General features: G+C 40.0%; 1 protein-coding gene and 1 non-coding gene across 3 annotated transcripts; both read left to right on the top strand.

The window, feature by feature from the left end:
• The first annotated feature begins 472 nt into the window (after nt 1–472).
• LOC104590289 (origin of replication complex subunit 1B-like) lies at nt 473–27,590 on the top strand. 2 transcript variants are annotated; one of them, XM_010248887.3, is made up of 16 exons: nt 474–1,380; nt 1,467–1,602; nt 2,929–3,081; nt 3,200–3,337; nt 3,427–3,578; nt 3,656–3,755; nt 3,887–4,009; nt 4,096–4,257; nt 4,370–4,427; nt 4,524–4,702; nt 4,814–4,928; nt 6,079–6,149; nt 25,899–25,994; nt 26,535–26,611; nt 27,017–27,100; nt 27,326–27,590. In XM_010248887.3, the coding sequence occupies exons 1-16, from the start codon at nt 602–604 to the stop codon at nt 27,387–27,389; spliced, it is 2,487 nt and encodes an 828-aa protein (XP_010247189.1). In that variant the 5' UTR covers nt 474–601; the 3' UTR covers nt 27,390–27,590. The 2 variants fall into 2 exon arrangements, 1 of the variants encoding a protein (XP_010247189.1); XR_016079186.1 differs by lacking the exon at nt 26,535–26,611 and having other exon boundaries at nt 473–1,380; nt 27,326–27,391.
• On the top strand, nt 2,989–3,066 carry LOC148790045 (small nucleolar RNA snoR28). The gene has a single exon (XR_016079972.1). It is a non-coding gene; the product is annotated as a small nucleolar RNA snoR28 (small nucleolar RNA).
• Nucleotides 27,591–27,791: the final 201 nt, after the last annotated feature.

Raw genomic sequence — 27,791 nt, 5'->3', positions numbered from 1 at the left:
CATAACCTTTTATCTTTCATTTAGAGGAGTCATGCGATGGACAGATTAGAGTTAAAACACCTTCTATTTTATAAATAAATTACAGATAGCCGCTCTGTACTTTGTCTTGTACAGAAAACCCCCACCCTGGACTTTTGTTTGCGGTTTTGCCCCTAAAATTGCTTTGGCAATTTGACCCGCCCCGTCAGAGCTCCACGGCCCTCCGCCCCCTCCCCGCCTCAGTCGGGGCAGGAATTTTAACCGCTCGTTGGGACGGATATGCAGAACCCGCGCCGCCCCGCCCCGTTGCCATTACTTTGTTCTTATCGTGGGATCTAAGTCGTTGTAATCGGGTTTAGGTTCGGATCTGATCCATCTACGTTTGAAGTTTTGAACCTATTTCAATTGTTGAAAAATGCAATCCGATCCGGAGTGAACTAATTCGAATCCCATCGGACTTGGATTAGGCTTACAACCTCACGAGCAGATGAGCTCAACGGCTCAAAAGGGAGGGAACGTTTCCCGCCAAAACCTGTCGTTCTAAAGGAAATGCCGAGCTTCCTGGTCTCCCTCCCTCCACTGTCTCTGAGCTCACAAACCCTAGCAGCTCATCTGCAGGGAGATGGCCGAAACCCCCAAATTAACGAAACGATCCTCTCCTCGGATTCTCAAATCGTCGCCATCTTCAGCCGTTTCGATCCCCCCGACACCGGAAGCTTTGGTTCCTCGCCGGTCGTCGCGGCGGATCTCTTTGGGTTCCAGCCCCCCACCCCCCTGCAAATCACTTCTTCAAGTTGAAGAAACCACTAACATTCATGGAGAAACTCCAAAATCCGCTAAAAATGGCAGAAGATCGACCAAACGTTCGGAGAAAGCATCGGTCGGAGTTTCATTTGCTCCGGTTTCTCCTGATTGTTCAGAGTCAAAGAAAAGGAAAAGGTCTGAGGGGGCGGAAGCAGCTAAAACGAGAGCTCGGGTTTTGAGAAACTCGACGTCTCACACAAAGAAAAAGAACAATGACGTACCCAAGAGGCGTGTGTATTACAAGAAGGTCGTCTATGACGAAGGAGAATTCAGTATAGGAGATGCTGTTTATGTCAAGAGGAGAGAGGACGCAAGCTCTGATGATGAAGATCCCGAAGTGGAAGAGTGTCGCATATGCTTCAAGTCTGGAAAGGCTCGGATGATTGAATGCGATGGTTGCTTGGGCGGATTTCATCTCAGATGTCTCAAACCTCCTTTAAAGGTTGTTCCAGAAGGGGATTGGATTTGTGGATTTTGTGAGACTCGGAAAATGGGAAAGGCGGTTGAACTTCCATCCCCTCCGAAGGGGAAGAAACGGAGTAGAACCTTGAGAGAGAAGCTCCTTTCAAGCGATCTATGGGCTGCACGTATTGAGAGGTAGATGCTCTTGGTAGAGTATTTGCACTTTTTGTTATCATCGTCTCATGTAGTCTATTGATATTTTTCTTTTGGAATTGGACTAGTTTATGGAAAGAACCAGACGGGGCCTACTGGTTTCGGGGACGCTGGTATATAATTCCAGAAGAGACTGTAGCAGGAAGACAACCACACAATCTAAGGAGAGAGCTTTATCGCACAAATGATTTTGCTGACATTGAGGTTAGTGGCATTTATTTATTACTTGTGTTTTTCTTTTCCTTCATGGAAATATGTTATGCCAGTTCTATTTTCTGTTTTTTCAGTGATAACCTGTTAACTTTTAAGGCTGGGGTTGGCCATGACAATTCAATGATTACTATGGGACTAGATCTCAAAACATGTCTCCATGTTTCATGATATTATGCATAGATCGGATATGTCATGGCCAATTCCTTAGGAAAGTGGTGCCTTCCATGATGTAATCTAATAAGTAAGTTTGCCTTCAATGACTTTATCTAATAAGTAAGATTTTGAGTTAGTGTTTACATAAGTTTCTCTTGTCTGAAGAAGTGATTCATCAAAACAATGAGTCTCATGTTCCATTGATATGGACACATCTGAGATCACCAAATGCTTGGAAATAAATTAGTGCAGGAATAACATGGAGAGAACAATATCTATTGAATAAATAAAATTCTTTGTTGAGACAAATGCTTCTCTATTATGACTTTGCATAGGGCTATGAATTTACCTTGTGAAACCATGATTATAAAGATAGGGATGGATGAAAACTAAAATTCTTGTACACAGCCACTCCTCAACTCCCCAGAAATATATCCTATATTTAGGTTATATCAAGAACAACATTAACCAGTTACAGTTTGTATAGAATGGGACTGCTGTTAGTTAGAAGCGTGAAAATTAATCTGGGTTATTGAGAACTTGGATAGTTTGCAACATAGGAAATTTTTTTCCATGAAAAATGACACATCAAAGAATCAATGTCATCAATCAGCTATTGTAGATATAGCAGGTCCATTGCTATACTTGGCATACCAAAATTCTTCACCTTTTTAACCACTAGAACTAGTAGTTGCATGATCATAAACCCACATATCAAGCAAGAACACTTTGATGTCATATCATATATGTTTCAACAATTTTACATGGTACCCATTTCAGTTGACCAAATTTATTGCATCAAGTGACTGTTCCTTTCTTCTTCATTTTATTGGATTTTTGTACAAGAAACTGATGGTCTTAAGCTATGATAAGGGTTGTAACCCAGTGTTGGTCCCAGCTATCTGGGGACTTGGGAGGGATGGACTGGGTATGGGCCTAACCTTGTTTTTTTTTTCATTTTTTTTGGCACAAAGTGGCTGCTCTCAGACTCAAACTTGTGCATTCATGCTTGTTAGCCCAAGATTTTATCATTACACCAAGCAATGGCCCCAATCTAAGATAAAGAATATGCAACATTATTTTCTCAATGTAATGTCAACTTTTTGAGAAGTTTGATGTCTCATGCAATGAAGCAACTATGCTAACCTGTGTATTATTAGCCAGATGGAATCTGTCCTTAGGCATTGCTATGTTATGAACCCCAAGGAATTTTCTAAAGCCAACAATGAGGGAGATGATGTATTTCTTTGTGAATATGAATATGATATCCATTGGCACAGTTTCAAGCGTATAGCAGAGATTGATAACAATGATGAGGTAGGTCTTTAAGGCACTAGAAAGCAGCATTTTGGTATTTCTGAATTCAAGCAAATGGTGGTATTATAGGGGTTGAACCTTGGAGTACAGATTTTATTAAGTCTTTTTTATTTGCTAGGATGGAGAAGCTGATAGTGATGAAGATTGGGATTCTTGCAAGGAATCAGGTTTTGATACAGAAGAAGAATTGGAATACGAAGAGAAGAATGAGAAGGGTTTATTAGCTGGACAATCCCCTGCTCATGAAGTGGCTGCGGTGTGGTCACTTTTCTGAATTATATATTTAAAGCCTTTAATTTGATGGTTAATTGGTGGGTAATACTAACATCTATGTCTTTCATACAGAACTCATGCAAGGGACGGATTTTTGGCCTTCAGAAAATAGGGGCAAAGAAGATCCCAGAGCATGTGAGATCCCACAAGCCAACTGAACTTGAAAGAGCAAAAGCTTCACTCTTGTTGGCAACTTTACCAAAATCACTGCCCTGCAGGAACAAGTATGTACTGGTATTGATTTTTTTTTCAGGTTTTCACTGTATGTGCATTAGGTCTCCAATACATGCTTAAATTCCAGGGAGATGAAGGAGATTACTGCTTTTCTGAAAGGTGCCATTTGTGATGATCAATGTCTAGGGCGTTGCTTGTACATCCATGGTGTTCCTGGAACTGGCAAGGTAGTGGTTGTGCTTACCTAATAACATTCTGGCTTATGTTTTTTCAGATAAATTATTGGTTTGCTTCTTATTCCTGTGCTGCTTTAATGAGTGATTACTTATTTGTTGACTCTATCTACACCATACTGCAGACTATGAGTGTACTTGCAGTGATGAGGAATCTAAAGTCTGAAGTTGATGCAGGAAGTATAAAACCATATTGTTTTGTAGAAATTAATGGTTTAAAATTGGCTTCACCAGAGAATATTTACAGGGTAAGTTTCATGAAAATTTATCCTCATCCACATCTTGTTTGCATTCCTTCTCCTTCCTATAATATCGCAATTCAATGTACTTGCAGGTTATATATGAGGCACTAAGTGGTCACAGGGTAAGTTGGAAAAAGGCTTTGCACTTGCTAAATGAACGATTTTCAGAGGGTAATAAAGTCAATAAAGAGGACAACCAACCATGCATCCTACTTATTGATGAGCTTGATCTTCTTGTAACCAGGAATCAGTCGGTAATTTTTGCATGTATAATTTGTATAATCTGCACCATTTTCGTGGCTATTTTCTTTCATGAATTTTAGAAGTTTGCTATTAGTGAATTGTGAGAGTTTCTTCCAACTGCAGGTTCTGTATAACATTCTTGACTGGCCTACAAAACCACACTCAAAATTGGTTGTAATAGGTGAGGTATAACCCTTCATCATGTTTTTTTCATGGTGAACCATGTTGTTGCTAAAATTGTAAAATTCTGTTACCTTTGCTACAAATTGAAATTCAGGAATAGCTAATACCATGGATCTTCCGGAGAAGTTGCTTCCTCGCATTTCAAGCCGCATGGGGATTCAAAGGCTCTGCTTTGGCCCCTATAATTATCAACAACTTCAAGAGATAATTTCAACTCGTCTTAAAGGCATTGATGCATTTGACAAACAAGCTATAGAGTTTGCATCAAGAAAGGTAAATCCCTTGTTATATTTTATTTCATTTTGTCTTATAATCTTATATTTAATTCTGTGTGTGTTCTGTTTTCTAAACTCAATCATCACATGGACCTGCTCTTGTACTCAGGTAGCAGCTATTTCAGGAGATGCTCGTCGTGCCCTGGAAATTTGTAGGCGTGCAGCAGAATTAGCAGATTATCGACTTATGAAATCACACTCTGATCATGATCCTGCTGCTTCAGGTATTATTTTTTTTCTAAGTTATGAGGTCATGCATTTCAAAGTTTGAAGAAGAAAGCAACACCACATTAGGGAAATAATCTGATAAGAACTTGCATTCAATTCAATTACTGCCTTTCAAGTACTTTGTGTTTTCCATGCTCCTAAGGATCTATTTAGGATATTGTCTATAGAAATTGTTGTTTCTAATCTCTGGTATGCATGAGGATTGATCTTATCCCAACCACACATTAACAACCTTGTTTTGGTTCTTGTGGACTCTGTTGAGAGAGTAAGGGTATTAGGGTGCCTAGTTAAGAGTATGTTGTAATTTCTTTATTCTATTCAAATACTAAGTTTCTGGGGGTGAACACTAAGCCCACTATTGATTTGAGACAAATCTCTCTTCTCTTCTTCCTTTTTCTCTTAAATCTTTGTAATTTGGTATTAAAGCACCCTTGAAATTAGGGGATCTTCTACTGCTGGTTGTGACTTACAAGAAGACCTGCTGATGTCAGCACACTGCCAGTTGGCCTCAGCAGCCTGTACAGTCAACAACAACCCTATGTGTTTCAAATGCAGGTCAATGCATCTTATGATTAGAAGAACTTTCGTATCAGCCATTTAAATTTCTTGGTTCAGTCTTGTACCACCACAAGGCTGCCCTTGTGGCACAAACTGTTTTAAAAAAGCATATAAAGTTCCAACAGTAAATAATGGATAGAGTAAATGGGAGAAAAGGAAAAGGAAGAAAGGAAGAGAGAACAGGGGTAGGGGAGATTGTTGGGTCTAACAATACCACATTGCCAATCTGGCTCTCTCTAATGAGAAAGACTATACAACACTAAAATCCAAAATTACACTGATAAAAAAAATCCAAAATTACAAGAAAACTTTCAATGAAGCTGATGTTTCTTTGAAATCCTTGTCATATTTTTCTTCCTATAATAACCACTTCTTCATACTGATTGAATGTTGCAACACTTGGACCACAAAAACATCCTTCTCCCTTAAAGTTGTGTAATCTGATCCTTACATTGATTGTGGTTCTGGTGTTGCTCATCTGCATTTTGTGATACAGTTAGCTTTAATTATTCACTTTGAGAGTTATATCTACTTTTCCCTTAGGCGAATGGTTCTCTAACTAGCATTCATGTTTTCTTGTCTTTTCAGGAAAAGCAACTGTTGGAATGGCTGAAGTTGAAGCAGCCATACAGGAAATGTTCCAGGCGCCTCATATACAAGTAAGTTGGTGGCAATAAATGAAAATCCAAACATATGCACAAATATATAATTATACATTAACCAAATCAGAGGGATGGAAAAGAAAGGCCCATGAGTATCTGGTTTAGAAATCCTGCTATTAGTCTATCATCAATCATGTTAGAATGCTTGTGTGTGTATTTTGTCGTGGTTGGACTGGGAGGGATCATATTCTGCTATTAGTCTATCATCAGCATGACGGGCGCATTCACTTGAATCTGCTGGGCCTGCCTTTCAATCTTTGGAAGAGATATATTCTTGAGCAGATTGTGACGGCGACAGGAGGTGCTCTGCTTTTGTATAACAAACATGATCTGAGAGCATTACGCTTGAGGATTGCTAGATCCAAGCCAGAGGATCCCTCATGCTGCACATTGGAGGCCTATGGACAAAGGAGGAAGATGATGACATGGCTGGATGGGTTACAAGTGGCAAGGCATGTGCAACTGAATATGCACTTGAGTGTAATGACGTCGACGTTGGGAAGGATGCAGGGAAGACATCGGGTGAGATGTTTTGAATACCAAAGCCAAATGCAATAGGGGAAATGGATGCTGTTAATAAAGAGAGAGGCTCACATGGGGAAGTAGCAACGAAAGGGGTTGAGTGGGTTAGTGGGTGGGGTTCATCAATAAAAGAGAAGAGGACTGAAAAGTGTTTAAGTGAACCTGCTGATCCGCCAGCAGTTCAAAAAATTAGATTGCATGGGGTTGGGGATAGAGCTTTATAAACTCGAGCAATTGGGTCTTATCAAACATAGTTGCCACTTGTGTTGTGTCTTCTTCAGAGGGGGTCGAGCTAGAAGAAAGAGGAGAATCAGCGAGAGAACTCAAAGAAGGGAGGGAGGAATCCAAGGATGATTAACGTTTTCAATCGGAAAAAGAACCTCCAAAAGAAGATGACAGGGTAAGAGAAGTTGATATCAAAAAGATGGAAATGTTGGAGGTAGAAAAAGAAGGGAACAGAAGGGAGAACAGTCGGGGAAGAAGATAAATGGAGAAGAGGGAGAGGGGGCAATATTCAGCAAAGAAGAATGTTGAGAAGGATGATGAAAAGGGTGAAAAAGGAAAGTCCATTTCAAGAGTATATCGAAAGAAACAAAAATATAGAACTAGACCCATACAAGATAATGAGGATGGTATAGAATCAGCTAAAAGGAGTGAAGTAATTATATATGAGACTCATGAAATCGAGAGAGTAGCAGATATGGAAATGATGTTGAACAAAGAGGTGGAGATTAGTAAAATCTTGGGCTTATTCTTCTTGGAGAGGGGGGGGGGGGATTTTTCAAAGGAAGCATCCGGGGAGGTGGAAGAAGAGCCTAGAGAGCAATTAAAGGAGATGTATTTTTCTTGGGTATGCTCAGAACCAAAAGGGGTATTGCTGTTATGACCTAGTGTCGAGGAGCAGATTTGTCACAATGGATGTTACCTTCCTTGAATCCACCTTCTTCTTCTTGTTCTCCTTGGGGAGAGTTTTGGGGAGGAGAACTCACAATCTGTTCCTCTTCCTGTTTCTTTGGTGCCTTCATCTGCTAGCCAGCACTTGCACCTCCAGTTTCATAACCTGAGCCATTACGGGCAACCTTACAGAAATACCAGCACCGACAGATGATGGTTGACTCCACACATCCTTAACCGACACCACTCTCTATCAGTCCTTCTGAAACTCTAGATTCGGAAAATACAATTCTAGGTATTCCTCTTGAGCCTGAGCCTGTTATGTTTTCTCATGATAATGTTCTTGTCCCTAACACCATTGCTGTAGTTGATCCCACTGACCTTGATCTTCTCAATGCACTTCGTAAGGGGAAGAGAAAGTGTACAGCTCATTACATTTCACACCATCTTTCCTACAATACCTTATCACCCTCCTACCGTGCTTTTCTTTCTTCCCTAGATTTTGTATCTATTTCCAGGAAAGTTACTGAGGCTCTCTCCAAACCTGAGTGGAAAACAACCATACAAGATGAGATGGAAGCTTTGGTCAAAAACCAAACTTGGGAAAAAGTTGATCTTCGCCCAGACAAGGAGACAACCAGATGTAGATGGGTATTCACAGTTAAGTATAAGGCCGATGGCAAGATAGAGAGGTACAAGGCAAGGTTGGTAGCAAAAGGGTATACTCAAACCTATGGTGTTGATTATCTAGAAACCTTTGCACTAGTAGCTAAGATGAGTTCAGTTCGTATCCTTTTATCTCTAGCAGCCACCTATCCATGGCCCTTGTTCCAACTTGATGTAAAAAATGCCTTCCTCAATGGTGATTTACAGGAGGAGGTATATATGGACATTCCAGCAGGCTTTTTTGAAAATCTTGGTAAAGGAAAGGTGTGCAGACTCAAAAAACCTCTGTATGGATTGAAACAGTCACCTAGGGCTTGGTTTGATAGGTTCAGAGGGGCACTCATCCGTTTTAGATACACACAGACACAGTCTAATCACACCCTCTTTGTGAAGAGGAGAGATACTCTAGTGTCAATTCTGATTGTGTATATGGATGATACAGTGGTGACAGGAAATGATCTGGAGGAAACTGATGATCTCAAAAAATCATTGCAGCAAGAATTTGAGATCAAAGATGTTGGTGAGCTCAAATACTTCTTGGGGATTGAAGTTGCTAGATCTAAGCATGGGATCTTCATTTCACAAAGGAAGTAATACTGTGACAATCAGGCTGCAATCAATATTGCCCACAATCCAATTCAGCATGATAGGACAAAACACATTGAATTTGATAGACACTTTATAAGAGAAAGGGTAACAACCGGAGAAGTCTGTTTGCCTTATGTCTCTTCAGAGTTGTAGCTAGCTGATGTTCTCACTAAAGAGGTGGCAAAAAACAAGCTTGAATACGATTTACGCAAGTTGGGAATGTGTGACATTTACTCCCAACTTGAGGGGGAGTGTTGAAGATTAATCAGTTTTATGATGATTTTTATGACTAGATGTTTTATGTTAGTTGTTAGATAGGAGGTGGGGAGTAGTTATGTGAGTCCAAATTTTATTATGTTTTTGTGTCTTATATATGCTGTTTTATGTTTTGTCGCTCTATAAGGGCATAGTTGTCTTTGTATTGTTCTATTATTTTTAATATAAATTTTAAGTGAAGGGGGCGGCTAGATTATTGCCCTCCTTTCTTTTCAAATTCTCTTCTTCTCTTCTTCTCCTTCTCTCTTCCTTCTTTCTTCAAGAAACTCCTTTTATTTCATATTTTTTTAATTCAACAAGCTTTCTACTCATTGTATTAAGGTAGGGGGTGGATGGGTTGTATGGATTTGTGTTTTTGTTTGTTATTTTTGTGTTATGTGGTAGGGGTTTTTGCGATATTTTATTTGGGATTTTGGTAGTGGTAATTGGGATGGGATTTTTTAGGATGTCATGTTTGTTTGAAGGGTTGATCACCTTATGCCTAAGGGGTTTAGATGTAAGTGTGAGTTTGTTCGTTGATGGGTGATGTCTTATCGCCCTGATGTATCCTCTTTAATCTTTTTTCCTTAATAAAGTTTATTTTTTATATATCTTTAAAAAAAATGAAATTGCATTGTGTTTAATACTGTACAAGGTTTGTAAATAGGACATGTCGAAGGGAGATGGTATTTGGATCCTGCTTGGCCCTCTTTCACTCCATCAAACTTACAAGGGCAGAAGTCTGATCAGTTGGCTTGGGTGAAACATCATCCATCTCTCCAAGACAAACCCAACCCATAGTATACTAGATGCAACACGGATTGGAGAGATGACTCTGATGATGAAGGGTGGAACAACTACAGTGATTCCGAAGAGGCCAGTGCTTCAGAAGAAACTTCGAGTATTGGTAGTGTGGAATAAACAGTTCAGGTCTGATTGGATGTTGAATCCAATGGCAACCAAGAAACATTGAATGTGAAGGGGGAGGGGAGGCCTCTACAAGAGCCTAAAAAATTGACTAAGACGTATAGAGCGGTGTAGCCTCAAGCTAGAAGTGGCCTAAACAAACCTTGCCAGTTGTAGCAGGGGTCAACTGGTAATCAATAAAGTGAGGAACCATTTCTAGTATAGTGCAAGTATAGGGTGTCCAATAGGTGGATGCGTAGGGGAATAGGCTAACTTCATCAGCTAATCTGGTTAAGGAAACAAATCTAGGCTTGGCATAGATTGATGCATACATGATACATTTCCAATTTGATAGGGTTGACTTTGTGGGTGTGGGAAAACACTGAGACAAAATAGGGAAACATAACAGAAGTTTTCCCACCACTCGTGCTAATTACACCTCTTTCTCTCGATAAGCTCTGTAATTCTAGTGGTTTAAATTTGGGTACTAACTGGTTTTCCTCTACCTCTACATACTTACCAGCTCCCATCCCTGTTTCGAAGATGCCCATGTTAGTTTCTAAAGGGGGAGAAGGGGGAGAAGACGGAGTAGGTGAGAAACTTGTGAGGGGTGAGAACCATGAATTTGAGGTGTTAAAATCACAAGGTGATCTTGAGAGGTGTACAAATGGGTTAGTAAATGGAAAAGGATTGCAGATGGGGGAGGACCCCGTGTGGTTGACTTGGTAGTTAGAATGGTGCTTAAGCACTAGGGGAAGAACTGGTGAGGAATGCACATGATGGGTTTGAATGGGTTCTTACAAATGTATACAGGCCAAACTCATATAAAGAAATTTTTGTTTTAGAACTAGCAGATATTAGAGGGTTGTGGGAGGGACCCTAGTGTTTAGGGGGAGATTTTAACATAATCAGATATTTGGAAGAAACAAATGGAGGTAGGGGAAGAGTCAGTACAAGTATAAGGAAATTCAATGAGCTCATAGAGGCTTTTGAACTAAAAGATTTCCCTCTCGGGCATTCTAGTTTTACTTGGTCTAACCTTCAAGCTAATCCAACTTGCTCTAAGCTTGATAGATTTTTAGTATCTCTAGATTGAGAAGAGCATTGGACAGATTTGATGGGAAGAACATTGCCTAGAATCACCTCGTATCACTAACCATTTTGCTTGTTTTAGAAGAGATTTGATGGGGGTCCATCCCCTTTTAGATTTGAAAACATGTGGCTTACCCATCCAAAGTTCAAAGCCAATGTCGAGTGGTGGAATACTCTAGTTCAGCCACCTATGTAAAAAGGCCAAAAGTTTTTAAAGAAATTGCAGGTGCTTAAAGAAAGAATAAAAGAGTGGAATAAATTGACCTTTGGGAGACTAGAGGAAAAAAAAAACAGGTCTGATTTCTTAGATTGAAGAGATTGATAGAAAGGAGATGGATGGGCCCCTATCAAATATTGACAAAGATTTGTGGTGGTCTCTGAAAAAGGAATTAGAGGTTACTCTCCTCCAAAAGGAAATTTGTTGGAAATGGAAATTCAGGGAGAAAAGGATCAAGGAAGGCAATGATAACATGAGATTTTTTTTCATGCCATTGAAAATGGAATAAGGAGAAAAGTCTAATTACTTAAGTTTGGGGAGACTGAGATCATAGATCATAATGAGATACCTTTGCAAATCACTTTAGATCAATTTTTCGAAAACCACTTAATGAAAGATTGTCAATTGAAGGTCTTGATTGGGAGATTTTGGGAAATGATCAAGTAGAGGTCTTGGAGAAAAGTTTTGAAGAGGAGGAAATTAAGGAAGCAACTTTTTCAATGGACAAATCTAAAGCATCGGGACCTAATGAACTCAACTTTCATAGCTCTAGTCCCCAAGAAAATTGATGCTGCTCATCCCTTGGATTTTCGACCTATTAGTTTGGTTATGAGCATATATAAGATAATTGCTAATGTTCTGTCCCTTAGAGTGAAGAAGGTTCTTCCCTCACTTGTATCTCAGTTCCAAGGGCCTTTTGTTCAAGAAAGGAAAATTGTAGACCAGATTCTAATTGCTAATGAGTGTGTTGAGGCCTAGAAGAGATTAAGGAAGAAAGGAGTTGTGGTGAAGCTAGATGTGGAGAAAGCTTATGATATTGTGGATTGGGAGTTTTTTAATTAACATCATGAGAAGATGTGGGTTTGAAAATCTATGGTGCAAATGGATTAGAGGGTACTTGCCATCTACTCATTACTTAATTCTTGTCAATGGTTGGTGGTGGATTTCTTTTAAGGAATTCGAGGCCTTAGACAAGGTGATCCATTGTCTCCCTTCCTGTTAGGGGTGTTCACAGGTCGGGTTGGGTCGGTTTCATGGGATTTTCCTAGCCAACCCGACCTAGTCGGGTTACCAGAGGTGGGAACCGAAACCGACCCACTGATAGGCCAAACCAACCTGGTCGGTTTGAGTTGGGTTGGGTCGGTTTCGGTTTTGCTCCTGTACAAAGCCGAATAAACTCTGAATTAGTTGAGGACTTGAGTTGAGGGGGGCGGACCAACCAAGTTAAGTTAGAGAATAGAAGATTTTAAGAGAAGACAAAAGTGGAATTAGAAGACTAGTAGGAAACTAGGAATTCTAATTGTAATTGCCTAATAGGCCTTTCTAGTTCTAGTAGGAATTCTAATTGTAATTGCCTAATGGGCCTTCTATTTCTAGTAGAAGTCTAGAAGACTAGTAGGAATTAGGAAACTACTCAAACTAGGAAGTAGGAACTACCAAACTAGTAGAAGAAAGACTAGTTCGGTTCGGGTCGGGTCGGTTTCGGTTTTCACATAAGAAAACCGAAACCGACCCGAGATATCGGTTTTTGTATGTGGCCAACCCGAAACCGACTAGTACGAATGAAAACCTGGCCGACTCGGGTTGGGTCAGTCCTGGTTGGTCGGTTTGGTCGGGTTGGGCATTCTTATGAACAGCCCTACTTCCTATTTACCTTGGTAGCTGAGGTGCTTAGCAAGTTGATTTTGAGAGTGAATAATATGCAGTTGATTAAGGGTTGGTCAGTTGGAAGGGATAGGATTCAAGTAACTCACCTACAATTTGCAAATGATATCCTAGTCTTCTGTGAGGGGAACAATAGGTCTGGACTCTGGACTGGAAAACTTGAAATTGGTGATGAATCTTTTTGAGAGGGTCTCCAAATTAAAGATTAATTGGAATAAAAGTGAATTGGTCATAATTAATGTGCATGAACACTTCTTGGGGGATATGGCAAGCTATCTAGGTTGTGATAAAGACAATTGGCCGATCAAGTACCTAGAGTTACCACTTTTGACAACCTTAACTCTTTGAACATTTAGAATCCAATGGTAGAAAGGTTTGAGAAGAGGTTAGCAAGGTGGAAGATGAATTATATTTCGTTAGGTGGGAGGATAACACTAATCAAATCTACCTTAACTAACCCTCTTGTCTATTTTATGTTGGTTTTTACGATGCCCCATGATGTTGTGAAAAAGCTGGAAAAGATCATGAAAGACTTTTTTGTGGGAACATGAGGAAGGAAAGAAAGATCATTCGATTAGGTGGGTAAAGGTGTCGAAGATGAAGGCAGGAGGGTTAGGGATTGGGAATATTAGAATGAAAAGTTGGGCTTTATTGAGTAAATGGCTTAGGAGGTTCCCAAGGGAGAGTGATAGACTTTGGCACAAAGTGGTAGCAAGTATTCATGGGCTGTCAAACAATGGATGGGGTGCTAGTTGTCTTCATAGAGCTACCTTGGCTACTCTTTGGAAAGCTATCCATGATTGTCTTCTTGTTTTCCTCAGTCACATCAGGTATGACTTGGTATTGGGTTAAAAGATTAGGTTTTGGGAAGACATTTGGGTTGGGGAAACCCCTTTATTGGAGGTCTTCCTTTCTCTTTATGCTATTTCCAATTTTAAAGGCAAACCGATGGCTGATTTCCTTTACTCCTCTTTCTCTCCTTCTGAACTAAACTTGAACTTAGGTTTCATTAGGAACCTTAGAGTCTGAAATTCCTCGTGTTTTTGCTTTGCTCTCTTTGCTAAATCCTGTGGTTATTGGGGATGGGGGCATGGACAGCAGGGTTTGGACCCTTAATTCGGCTAGGACTTTCACTTATAAATCCTTTTTTTAATTCCCTTGTAGCTTCCTCACCTTCCCTTTCCCCCTTCTTTCCCTGTTAAGGAAATATGGTGTCCTCCCATCCCCCCTAGAGTTAGTGCCTTCTGTTGGGAAGTGTTTCATGGTTGCATTAATACTTGTGATAAGAAAAGGCCAAATTGGTGCTTGTCCCCCATCTGGAAGTGGTTTGCTTCACTTTTTGGTGTCAGGTGGCTCTCTCCTGTCAGCTTGGCAGGGCTGTTTAACCCTTTTTTTTGTAGGTGTTCTACTAAAAGAGGTAGACTGATGTGGAAATGCACAAGGGCAGCAATTATTTGGACAGTCTGGGAGGAAAGAAACTCTAGAATTTTTGGGGAAAAGGAGAGAACTAAGGAAGCATTGATTGAGGTCATAACTCTTCGAGTGGCTCATTGGATTAAGACCTTGAGCTTGTTTTCAGATTTTAATATTGATGATTTCTTCAGCTTGGGGGCCTATAGCTGTCTCATCTTCTAGAAAACAGATTGTAACAGTGGTCTGGTCTCCCCTACCTCGTGAGTGGTTCAAACTGAATTTCAATGGGAGTAGTGTGTGCAATCCATGCTCCACTAGAATGGAGGAGTTATCAGGAATGAGGAAGGTAATATATGTGCCTTCTTCTCGAGTCCAGCTGGGCAAAGTGATGTGGCATCAACAGAATTCTTAGCTGCTGTCTTTGGGCTTGAAAAAGCCAAGGAAATGGGCCTTGAAAGGCTAATTATTGAAGGTGACTCCAAAACAGTTGTAGACTGGTTAAGGAAAGGGGAAGGAGTTTCTTGGCACCTAAGGAATGACCTTAGGAGGTTCAAAAGGCTCTCTAAGGATATGTTGGTTCAAGTTTATTGATAAAAAAAAAGGATATGTTGGTTCAATTTAATTGGATTAGAAGATCAACCAACAGTTTGGCAGATAGTTTAGCTAAACAAGGGGTACAAGGGCAATCTATGTTATGGGCTTATCTGTAATATTTAGGGGGTTTTGGACAATCAGCGTCTTTTTGTATCCTTCACAACTTCTGGTTGTACTGCCTTAATTAGTTTAATGAAATCTTTTTTCTGAGTTATTGATCAAAAAAATACTGTGTGAGGTTTGTAATATTTCACCTCCAGAAAATAAAAAGACAAACATCTATAATTTATTCAGCTAATCAGGAGTGATTTCCTCACTCTTCATTAAGCAAATAAATTGAAAGTCATTACCTAAACAACACACACAATGGGGGCTTCCCTTTTGGAAACTATGAAGAATGGGCCAAACTTGGTAAGCTACTCCTCTTTGAAGAAGGTGTGTTTGAGTTGGGCACCACCACTTGAACACTTCGAAACTGAATTTTTATAGCAGCAGTCAAGGTAATCCAGTTCCCTCTGCGAAGGGAGGGGTTATAAGGAATGAAAGTGGAAATGTAGCTCTCTTATACTCAGGCCTATTAGCCATGGGGGACTCTACTAGGGTGGAACTATCGGTTGCCCTTCAAAAGGTGCAATTTGCAGTACAGATATTCTAGCCAAAATCTGAGACATGGTATTTCAAGAATGAATTAAGAAATTTAAGTGGTTGACAAGAAATCTGTGTCAAAATAGTAGAAAGCCTTATGTGCTGATTTCGGCCAAGCTTCTTGTGAAAGGAAGAGGAGAAAGTTGGGGGTTTCAGCAATAGACAGAGGAAAGGGAAGAAAAGGAGAAGAAGGTCGACTAGGATAGTGATCCATAACCCTAGCCGCCAGCCCCTCATTCTATTTATAATTAACTTAAATATGGGATATTACAAAGATGCCCCTAGTAGGGTGGCAACTCAACTAAGTACTTACAATTCTTTTAAAAATAAAAGACTAATGGGCCCAAGGCCCAACAACTTCTTAATTTAAAAGAAAACAAACTAAACATAAATCGGCCCAACATAAATCACCCCACTCAACACTCCCCCTCAAGTTGGGAATAGATGTCACACATTCCCAACTTGCTTAGTACAGTCATGCTGGACTGGATTATGGGCAATATTGATTATTGCCTAGTTATCGCAGTATAGCATCATAGGTTCTTTTGCCTGTACACCGATTTCTTCTAATAGAGAACGGATCCAGAGAAGTTCTGAAACTCCATGTGCCATGGCCCTATATTCCGCTTCTGCACTTGATCTTGCCACAACTGTTTGTTTTTTACTCTTCCATGAGACTAGGTTACCCCCAACTAGGGTGCACACTCCTGAAGTTGATCTTCTGTCATCAAGGCATCCTGCCCAATCCGCATCTATATAGGTTTCTAGCTTCAGTTGTCCATGATCTGTAAACAATAAGCCTCTGTTTGGATGTCCCTTCAAATATGCAAGGATCTTGTCAACTGCCTTCCAGTGCTGATCTCGTGGAGCATGCATCTATTGACTCACTACACTTGCTACATAGGAGATGTCCGGTCTTGTCATACACAAGTATAGTAGCCGACCCACAAGTCTTTGGTATCTCCCAAGGTCCTTCACTGGTTCACCTTCCGATGCATTGATTCTATGGTTCTGATCAATGGGGGTGCTAGCCGCCTTTGTTCCAAGCTTCCCTGTCTCTTGGAGAAGGTCCAAGACATACTTCCTTTGAGAGATAAAAATTCCATGTTTCGATCTTGCAACTTCAATGCCTAAGAAGTATCTTAGTTCTCCAAGATCCTTAATCTCAAATTCCTTATGCAGGTTCTTCTTTAGACTATCAATCTTACTTAGATCATTCCCAGTGACAACAATGTCATCCACATAAACAATTAGGATTGACACCAAAGATCCCCTGCGCTTCACAAACAAGGTGTGATCAGATTGAGTTTGAGTGTAGCCAAAAACAATCAGGGCCTTTCTGAATCTGTCAAACCATACTCTGGGAGATTGTTTCAAGCCATATAGTGACTTCTTCAGCTTGCACACCTTTCCCTTTTCAGCATTATCATAAAAACCAGCTGGAAGATCCATATACACCTCTTCTTGCAGATCCCCATTTAGGAAAGCATTCTTTACATCCAGTTGAAACATGGGCCAAGAGTATGAGGCAGCAAGAGAAAGGAGTATCCGAACAGAGGTCATCTTTGCAACTGGCGCAAATGTCTCTAGATAATCAATGCCATAGGTCTGTGTGTACCATTTTGCAACAAGTCTTGCCTTGTACCTCTCTATACTTCCATCTGCCTTATACTTTACTGTGTAAACCCATCTGCATCCAACTGTCTCCTTGCCTTCTGGTAGGTCCACAATCTCCCATGTCTGATTCTTAATCAAAGCCTCCATCTCTTCCTGCATAGTTGTCTTCCACTCAGGTTTGGAGAGAGCCTCACTAACACCCTTGGGTATAGACACTGAATCAAGAGAAGAGAGAAAAGCACGGTAGGAAGGAGAAAGTCCACTGTAGGATAAGTACTGTGAGATACAATGAGCAGTGCACTTTCTCTTCCCTTTTCTAAGAGCAATAGGGAGATCAAGGTTATCTGTAACAGTGTCAGTAAGATCAATGGGAACTGAAATAGTGGGATCAAGAGGAATACCTGAATCCGTATCAGCCGAATCTGGAGTCTCCAAGGGATCAACAGGAAGTGGTGTGAGTTCTGCTGTAGTGGAATCAACCGCCTTATGAAGTCTCTGCCGTGAGTAATGCTGTGAAATGGAACGCAAAGGAGGTGGCAAGGTGAATGACATCGGGTGGTGGTCAAGCATAGGAGTAGACACAGGAACTGGAATTGGGAGAGGGATAGACTGCTGACTTACTTCCCCAAAACACTTCCCCTGAGAAGGATCCTTTGAGAAGAAGTACGTGGATTCAAAAAAGGTAACATCCATAGTAACATACCGGTTCCCAGAGATTGGACCATAGCAGCAGTACCCTTTCTGATTCTCTGCATATCCAAGGAAAACACATTTCTTTGCCTTGGGATCAAGCTTCGAACGGTAAGGGCCAAGAATATGTGCAAAGCAGACACATCCAAACACCCTTAGAGGAATATGAAACATCTCCCCCTGAGGAAAAAGAAGGCTGAATGGGGTCCTGAATCCGAGTACACGAGAGGGCACTCTGTTAATCAGATATACTGCCATGAGAACTGCATCACCCCAAAAACGAACCGGAACTGTGGCTGTGATCATCATGCTTCTTGTCGTCTCAACGATGTGTTTGTTCTTCCTCTCTGCAACACCATTCTGCTGTGGACTATAGGAGCAACTGCTCTGATGGACAACACCATACTCCAACAGATATGAGGCAAGATGTCTCTCAAAATATTCCCTAGCATTGTCAGATCTGAACATCTTTATTCTTGTCCCAAACTGTGTTATTATCATCTGGTGAAATTGCCTCACCAAGGATGGTACTTGATCACGTGATTTCATCAGGTAAATCCAAGAATATCGAGAGAAATTATCCACAAACAGGAGAAAATAGCGATAGCCGCCCATAGAGGGAACATGATAAGGGCCCCACACATCCGAATGGATAACATCAAAGGGAGAAGAACATCTTTTATCACTAGGTTTAAAAGAGTGTCTACAATGCTTTCCAAGTTCACAACCCTCACACTTCAAACTTGACAGACTCACAGACTCAAACAATTTCAAAAACAAACAACTCAAAGAAGAAAAGGATAAATGACCCAGACGGTTGTACCAAAGCATAATCTGACCCACAGATTTTGACTCACTATCTTTGCAAACATGATGGCTTTGGTGAAGAGGGAGAGCATCCAAGAGGTAGATTCCATTCACTTCACAACCACTCCCAATCGTCCTCTTTGAGTCCAGATCCTGCAAAATACAGCGTCCAGGAGAAAAAATCACTGAGCAATTCAGATTCTTAGTCAAACTACTAACAGATAACAAATTAGTGCTCAATCTAGGAACATGGAGGACAGAGGGTAAGCAAATAGAATCATTAATCTTGACAGATCCCTTCCCAACAATAGGAACATGGGATCCATCAGCTGTGGAGACCCTATCTCTGCCAGAACAGAGCTGATAAGAGGAGAAAATAATAGAGCAATGGGTCATATGCTCTGAGGCTCCAGAGTCTATAATCCAAGGAGATCTCTCCTTACCTGAAGCAGAAACATAGTTTGCAGTGACATGTGAACTACTTGTGTGGGCAAAGGAGGTAGAGTGAGCTCCACCTGTGCTACCTGTACCTTGTTGTCCGCTTACGGCTGAACTGGAACTAGCTGTATCCATCTGATTCAGAAGTAACCCAAACCTCTCAAGCTCGGCCCTTATTGCAGTAGCTGCAACGGACTCCAAAGCAGCTATAGTAGGGGGGGCCGGAGTATCACCGGTAACTGCCATGTGTGCATTTCCTTTTTTATGCTTCAATCTGGTCGGCACAAGATGTGGGTGAAGCTTCCAACAAGTGTCTCTTATATGCTTAGGCTTCTTACAGTAGTCACAGACCAAGTCCCTTTTGTCTTCCTTTTTGTTTTCATTGCCATTCTGTTTAGATTTCACAGCACTTACCATAGCAGACTGATCAGAACTGAGATTTTTTATCATTACATCCCTCCTGCACTCCTCACCTGACACAGAGGCATATGCTTGGGAGAGAGTGACACTGTCCCTAGAAAGAAAATGCTGTTGTGCAATGTCATACTCAAGGTTAAGGCCAGCAAGGAATTCGAACACCCTATACTTCTCTAAATGTCTTTGATAGGTAGTTGCATCCTTGGTGGTTTCCCAAGCAAAGGTCTCTAGATGGTCGATCTCCTACCACAGGGTCTTAAGGACCGAAAAATAGGCTGCAACAGATCTATCTCCCTGCCTTGTGGCAAATATTTGATTTCTCAGTTGATAAGCCCTACCAACATTCTCCCTTTGTGAATAGGTTTCTGCAATCCCATCCCATATCTCCTTAGCAGTGTTTGCCCATAAAATTATTTTACTTATATGTGGCAACATAGAATTACACAACCATGTCATTACCATATAATTTTCCTGCACCCACCGGGAGTTGCTAGTTTTGGGTTTCACCTCTTCACCAGTAATATACCCCAATTTTCCATGAGCCCCAATGGCCATCTTTGCAGATTGGGACCATTCCAAGTAGTTTGTACCATCCAAACTAACTGTAGTAATGGTCCCAGCTCCGAAGGGGTCTCCAGCACCTCCTCCTACTGGTCTCATTTCATTCCCGGGCTTATATTCAACTCTGTGTCCCTCCATGTGTCTCAAAAGAGGTACAAAAAAAAACCAAAAAATGCAGCAAGAACAAACAAAATACCTTCTGGAACCAACGACACTCCTTTGGTGTCCTGGACTTTCTTCCCACGAAAGATTCATTTTCGGTTGGATGGGAGAAGAGAGAGAAGAAGCAACCGCCCTCTCTAGAAGCCTCCAAACCACATGGAACTTGAATCACCCCTTACAAAAAACCCAAAGGAACCCTAAAAAATTAGGGCGCCACTACCTAGGTCAAAATTGAAGAGTCTAGCAAAATCAGGACTCTTCTCCTTTCTCCAGTTTTTCCTGATTCTGATGAGAAACCCTAGACCAGCTACAGGGCATACAGATCCATCAAGAAAATCCAAAAACTGGGCTTACCTAAGAGCTTTGATCAGCCTCTTAAATCTACATGCAGTCGGCCGATCTAGGGCTGCAGGAGTGAATCTCTTCAAGAACCTTCAACCTGCTCTGATACCAAGTAGAAAGCCTTATGTGCTGATTTCGGCCAAGCTTCTTGTGAAAGGAAGAGGAGAAAGTTGGGGGTTTCAGCAATAGACAGAGGAAAGGGAAGAAAAGGAGAAAAAGGTCGACTAGGATAGTGATCCATAACCCTAGCCACCAGCCCCTCATTCTATTTATAATTAACTTAAATATGGGATATTACAAAGATGCCCCTAATAGGGCAGCAGCTCAACTAAGTACTTACAATTCTTTTAAAAATAAAAGACTAATGGGCTCAAGGCCCAACAACTTCTTAATTTAAAAGAAAACAAACTAAACATAAATCGGCCCAACATAAATCACCCCATTCAACAAGAATACAATGGGTGGAGACATCAGCTAATGCTATGGCTGATATTCTAGCCAAGCAAGAGGCAAACAGGGAACAGTTGTACTGGGCACCTTTGTAGTTTGGTTTTGATTTTGATTGCTTGGAGAGGTCGCAGTTTGTGCCTATCCAAGGCTACTTGTATCTGTTTCTTATCCATTTTATAATAATTTTTTTCATTTATCAACATAAAAAAAAAAGAATGGACAAAACTTGTTCTAACAGCCCCCCCCCTCCCCCTTCCAAACAAATAGAAGAATGGAGATCTATCCACTGAACACTCAATTCTGATTTTTTGGTAGAATTTATAATTCTTTGAAATACATTAGAGGCATTCTTGGAATTATAACTCACTCAAATCACTGAAAAAGTAGCACACAATTATTTATGCGAACCAAGCATCCAGTGGGCAAATCTCTAAATGCTTGGTTCTTTGTACCCTAAGACAAACCTATAGGTAATCCACAAAAAAAAATACTCAAATAAGTACTCCAACTTTGTAAGTAATTGTGAATACCCACAACCAATCCTATTAAAACTAAACCACCAAAAATAATTCTACAATAGATTAAGAAAATAGAAAAACTTAATCCAGTTACAGATTAGCATCCTATCAGAAATTTTTTTTTTTTTTTTGAAACAGGTAAAGTATTGAATTGCATTAAAGTATGAGGAAAAGCATAAACATCAGCCCATGTACTATGAGAGCCTATACAGTGGGAATGTACAAAAAGTGTCAACAAAAGAATGGTCCAGCTTTCAAAAAAGAGAAAAGCTGGACACCCCTGAATGCCCTTTGAACCTTAACCAAGAACACAAAAAACCTATAACCATATTTTTAACTGAAACCACATCAGAAAACTTGTCAAAGAATCAGCTATTTCTTTCCTTCCAAATGGCCCATAGAATAGCAGATGGAAAGATCCTCCAAAGCAGTTTGCCCCTTGTGTTCAGACCATTGAGGGACCACCCTTGCAGCAGTTGAAGAGCCGATTCAGGTAAGCAAGGACTGAAATCCGAAGCAGGAGAAAGCCATTAATGACAGCTGGAAAGAGAAGCTGCAATGGAGGAAAAGGTGGTTGGAGGATTCAGGAGTTCCATTGCACAAGGGGGCATAGGATGTTTGAAAGAAACATCCCCCTTCTAAGCAGCCAATTAGTGGTTAGGCATTTACCCAGAACTGCGGTCCAGATTAGAAAGGAAACCTTGGAAGGGACATGAGAGTTCCAGATCAGGGCCCAAGGGAAGTCATTGTCCTTACACAACACCAAGCTTTTATTAGAAGGACTGAGAGGAGAACTTGCCTATGGAGCTCCATAATCAAATTCTTTCATCTTCAGCTTGAGGATTAGGCATAACATCTTAGTCAAGGGGCTGATTTCCCAGTCATTGAGATTTCTTCGAAAGATGGGACCCCAAACAACCTTCCCACCCACAAAGTCAAAGCAGGTTCCAACCACAGCATCCTTATCAAGTGCGATTACCTTTACCAACCTTGTACCTGATGCCCCTCAAGAAAACAGGGAGGATAGATGCTGTGCTACTCCATAAAGCACAACCCTTAGGGGAGAGACCAGGACCTGAATCCCAGCCCATATTTGTCTTTAATGATCTTTCTCCAAAGGCTGAATCTCTCCTTGCTAAATCTCCAACACCATTTGCCCAGAAGTCTTATTCACCAGTTTGAGATTTCTGATGCCAAGACATCCAAATTTTCTAGGCTGACACACAGATTTTCAGTTTACCAAGTTGAATTTGAAGGTGTTCCTCCAACCTGCCCACAGAAAATCCCTCATTATCAGAAAGATCACCATAATTTTTTATCAGCAAAAGGATTGCATTAATAAATCAGAAACTTAATACAGTTATTAAAGCAATCCACCTATCAACTCCTTGTTTCGCAAACACATCTACCATCCCATTTGCAGTCCTCCTTATCTAGTTGACATTAGAATTAAACCTCTTTGCTAGGAGGTCGATTTCCTTGAAAGCATGTCTGTATTTCTCAGGGGCTGATTTGATATTCTTGGTCCATGAAATGACTAATTGCGAATCTCCTTCAATTTCCAATTTCCTTACTCCAAGTTGTAAGAGAGCCAATATTTCAGCCTGAACCGAGTCTCCAAAGCCAATCTTCCTTCAAGTTCATGTTGAAGGTATCTGATTTTGTTTCCTCGAGAAGGACAACCTCTGGTTTGAATCGTCTGATTAATTTCCTGACCACTGCTTTTCTTTTCCCTCAGACCCCTAATGTTCCACCCCAAATCCTCATCCTCAAAGCCCTGTCTGACCCCTACAAACAAATTGAGGCCCAATTTCTCATATATCCTCCCCCAGAACCTCCTCCTCCTCCCCTTCTTCGTCCCAGCCACTCCTCTCACTTAGTTTAAGAAGTAGTGCATCATTTCCAAAGGACACCACCCTAGCATGAGCACAAAAAAAATCAGGATCCATGATCATGAGGGTTTGGCAAAAGTTTTAGTGCCAGCTGCCAACCTTTTATCCAAGGTTTAAAGTAGCGATACAATACTCCAATACAGGGTTAACCGTATCAGTTTTTAAGGCCACCGGAACACCTCTTACTTACATTTATGGCATTTCATTGTTATTAAATGATAAGAGACAACCTATCACATCAAGTGACAATTTATCAGTTCAAAATAATAACAGACAACCTATCACATCAACTTTAAATATCTCAATTTGACTACAATTTAGATAAACTAAAAATTATAAAATTGCCACTGATGCAGGAAGCCACAGTGACTTGACTTATCCTTCCATGATTTCTTTCCTTTCTTCCATGTCTTTATCAGATTTTCTAATATGAGGCATCAATTTTCATCTTCCATTATTTCATTTATTTTCTCCCATACTGGATCACCACCTCTGATATCTCTCTCTTTTTTTCTAATTTTTCTTTTAAGAATTGATGTATGAGAAACTGTTTGCTTCATGCCATCTCTGAAAGTAATTAAAGTCACACCAATTCTTCTTGTATAAACAAAGAAAGAAAAAGAGGAACTAGAATGCTCTTCAAAACTACTAATCAAAAAAATGCTCTTCAAAACTTAAATTTGAAGGTACCTGATGAGAGACAAATTTTAACATATTAAGTAGATTACCAAATGAATTATTTAAGAAGCTTGATGAGGTGGGATCCTCAGTTTCTTATTGAATTTTTATGTGATTCTGTCTTGGCATGCCTTTTTATTCCTAACATCTGGATATGGGTCTAATATCAACAACCTGTAGAGCTGCATCAGTATTTTGTGACTAGAGGATCCAGAGAGCATGTATAAAACATAGAAACGGGAAAGTGAATGATTGAGTATTTATACTTGAATTGCTGTAGTTGTCTGAAAGTATGCACCACAGAATTAGTGTTCCTGTCTCCTTCATTCTTTTGGGGAGTTTCAGTGTTTTAAAAGCACAAGGCGCAAAAAAGGTGCAGGGGTCAATTTGCACCTGAGGCGCAAGGTGCAAGGTGAGGCATGTGCCTTTTTAAGCAAGGCACAGTAAATAAAAAAAAAGCTAAAAAATCAAAAAAATGCAAAAAATCAAAAAAATATTAAACATAATAAACTTAAATTGTAAAATCAATGTTTTAAAAAACCTATTATCTAAAATTAAAATACACAAATATAACATGTAAAGCATATTCAAATGAGAATTTAAAAATAAAATCGAACATATAAAACCCACAATCTCTTTTTTTCTCAATTGCATCTAATGTGATGTAAAACATATTACATTCCTGATTCTAGTTCTACGAGCTGACTTTGTGCCACGCCCCTCGAGGCAAGCCCAAACAAGTCCACGTTAGGTCTTAAATTCTTAGTTCTCACACAAAAAAAAAATGATTTAATAGTTTTAATTGCTTTTTAAGAAGATATTAGGATGAATGAATGAACAACATTACCAAATAGGGGGTTCTTGAAGTAATGCAATTGAGAAAAAAGCACCAGGTGCACGCCTGGGATGAGGTGCAAGGTGCACCAGGCACACACCTAGGCGCACCAGGCATGCGCCTTTTGAAAGGGCTGCGCCTAGGACCTGGGCGAGGTGCCTACCCTAAATTGCGCCTCACATGTGTGCCTAGGTGCGCCTAAGGCATGCCTTTTAAATCACTGGGGAGTTTGTTGGTGGTAATGGTGCACATGCATTATGTTCAGTTAAAAAAAAAGGAAAACATGCTGCTTAATACATTATGTTTCTAACATAATTTACTTCATGGTGGTATGCAATATAAAGAGACTGTGCTTTGTATATAATGATGTAATTGAAAAATATTGCAATGCATGCTCTCCTTGATTTTATTTTTGTGGGAGGCCTTCTGTACGGTCACTGTATAGTAATTTGCTAGCTGTTCTCTTGGGGTTCTGCCTCATAATAATGAAATTATATTTGTATCTTAAAAAAAATGATGTAATGAAAGTTATGTCTAGTGATTGAATGTGTGTGCATGGTGGGAAAACATGTGCATGTATTTATGTACATATTTATGTGGCTTTTGTCTAACGGAAGAGCCAGCATGTCTTACAACTACTGCATATAAATATTTAGTTGGTTTCTAAAATTTCTTTGTTCAGTAGAAATTACAACTTATATATTTGTCTGGAAACTTGATTGTCACAGATATTTCATAGACAGTTGTTTGATCCTGGCAATACTTTTCTTTGTTTTCTTTTTTTTTTCTTGGATGCACATTTTTTCCACTTCCTGGATCATCACTTACAACTAATTGATCTTTTCTTTTCTTGGCAAATGACTTTCGTTTTTCTTTTTGCAGGTTATGAAAAACTGTTCCAGACTGAGTAAAATCTTTCTGGTTGCTATGGTGCATGAGCTCTACAAAACTGGAATGGGTGAAACCACCTTTGAGAAGGTACATATTTTCTGTGGATGCTTATCTGAACACTGCAATTTCAAGGTGCAACTTTTAAAGCCTGCAGTATTCTGTTATTTTCCTTCATACAAGATAGCTTTGTTATGCAATATTACTAAGATACTTGTTTGGCTGATGGTTTAGCTAAGCAAGGGACAAATTGGGAAGTCTTGTTTTGGGCTCATTTGGGAGAAGCTGCAACTTGCACTCCTTCATGGGCTGTTATATGAGTTTAAAGTTCTCTATTAACTTCTGAAGTAATAAAATTTTTCTTTATTCTTCAAAAAAAATATTACTGAGATACTTGATTTTCAGAATATATGAGATTATGAGGTTTGCTTGCTTCTCAGGCATACTGAGATTTAGCAACAAATTACATCCAAACAGAAATTTGTCATTTTTCTTTTTGATGAATGATTTGTCATTTTTCAATGACATCTTTAGATGCAAGTACTTGTGATGATAATTAATCTTGATGAGATGGTTCCTGTTCTAAAAGGTGAATTTCAATTTTTTTCTAATTCATTTCGACCGTTGCAGATAGCAACAACCATTTCCTGTCTCTGTGCAAGCAATGGTGAAGCATTTCCTGGCTGGGATGTGCTCTTGAGAGTTGGGTAAGACATATTGACATTTATTTTTTGTTTGGTCAATTTACATTCCGTTTCTGTCATGTTGAACAGAGTAACAAAATGTCCAATCCAGGTTTTCCACTGGGACACCCTCTGGATTGGCCACATCTATGATTTCTTTTCCATATAGCCATGTAACATATTGGGCATTCTCCCAATTAACAACACCCCTTGAATTTTTAGCTTGTCAAACAAAATTCGGTATTTTAGATTGACTTCTGGCACCATATTACATATCTTAATGTGTAGAACATAAGGCTGACCTCCTTTGGCCTCTGCAATAGTTGTCGTGTGTAACAAACTAGGATTGTCTAGAAAAAACTTTACTATTTAACAACTCCTCTAAAATGATGAATATAAGGATTGAGTCTTGCATATGCCTTTTTGCAGCTGTAAGCTTGGTGAATGCAGAGTTATATTGTGCGAGGCTGGAGCTAGGCATAGATTACAAAAGTTGCAGCTTAACTTCCCGAGGTTAGTTCCTTTTACTGAAGAATTCATATTTAAGTATCCAAGTATCCTAACTGATCAGTTTGGTCCGACTGCATATTTCTGCACATATTATTTATGGACTTGTCCAGATAATGTGTTATCATACTTATCAGTCTGCATATCTCCGCTTGTTCTGTAATTTCTAATCATCTCGATGTTAGCATCAGATGACAGCAATTGACTAGAAAATGTGTTATGACATGGCAGTGATGATGTGGCATTTGCACTGAAAGACAGCAAAGAGATACCTTGGTTGGCAAAGTACCTGTGACTGATGACTTGAGAGGAAAAAATCATAACTACATTCTTAGAATTATTTATTGACTTTTCCATTTTCACCTCATCAAAGTCTGGGTTGAATTTCCTGGATTAGGTGATCTTTTTTTTTTTTGATTAATGATGTTTTCTTCACACAATTCTTTTTTGAACTTCACATTCAATTTTTCTAGACAACGAATGCCAATTTTTAGGACCTAGATGTATTTAACCCCCCCCCCCCCCCCCAACACAGAAGAGAGAGAGAGAGAGAGAGAGGAAATTGTGTACTGGGGTGGATAACATCCTGGATGACTTGACTCAAACGAGGATCTTTAGTCCATTTGACAAATATTGAGAGGGAACGTTCGTCCTTTGGTGGATGCAAATGAAAATGCTGCAAGAATCATTTGGTTGA

This window comes from Nelumbo nucifera, chromosome 8, assembly GCF_055504915.1.
Source record: "Nelumbo nucifera cultivar China Antique chromosome 8, China Antique-T2T, whole genome shotgun sequence".
In the NCBI taxonomy this organism is placed as follows: Eukaryota; Viridiplantae; Streptophyta; class Magnoliopsida; order Proteales; family Nelumbonaceae; genus Nelumbo; species Nelumbo nucifera.
Note: the sequence above shows the minus strand (reverse complement) of the source record. Positions and strands in the feature narration are given on the sequence as shown.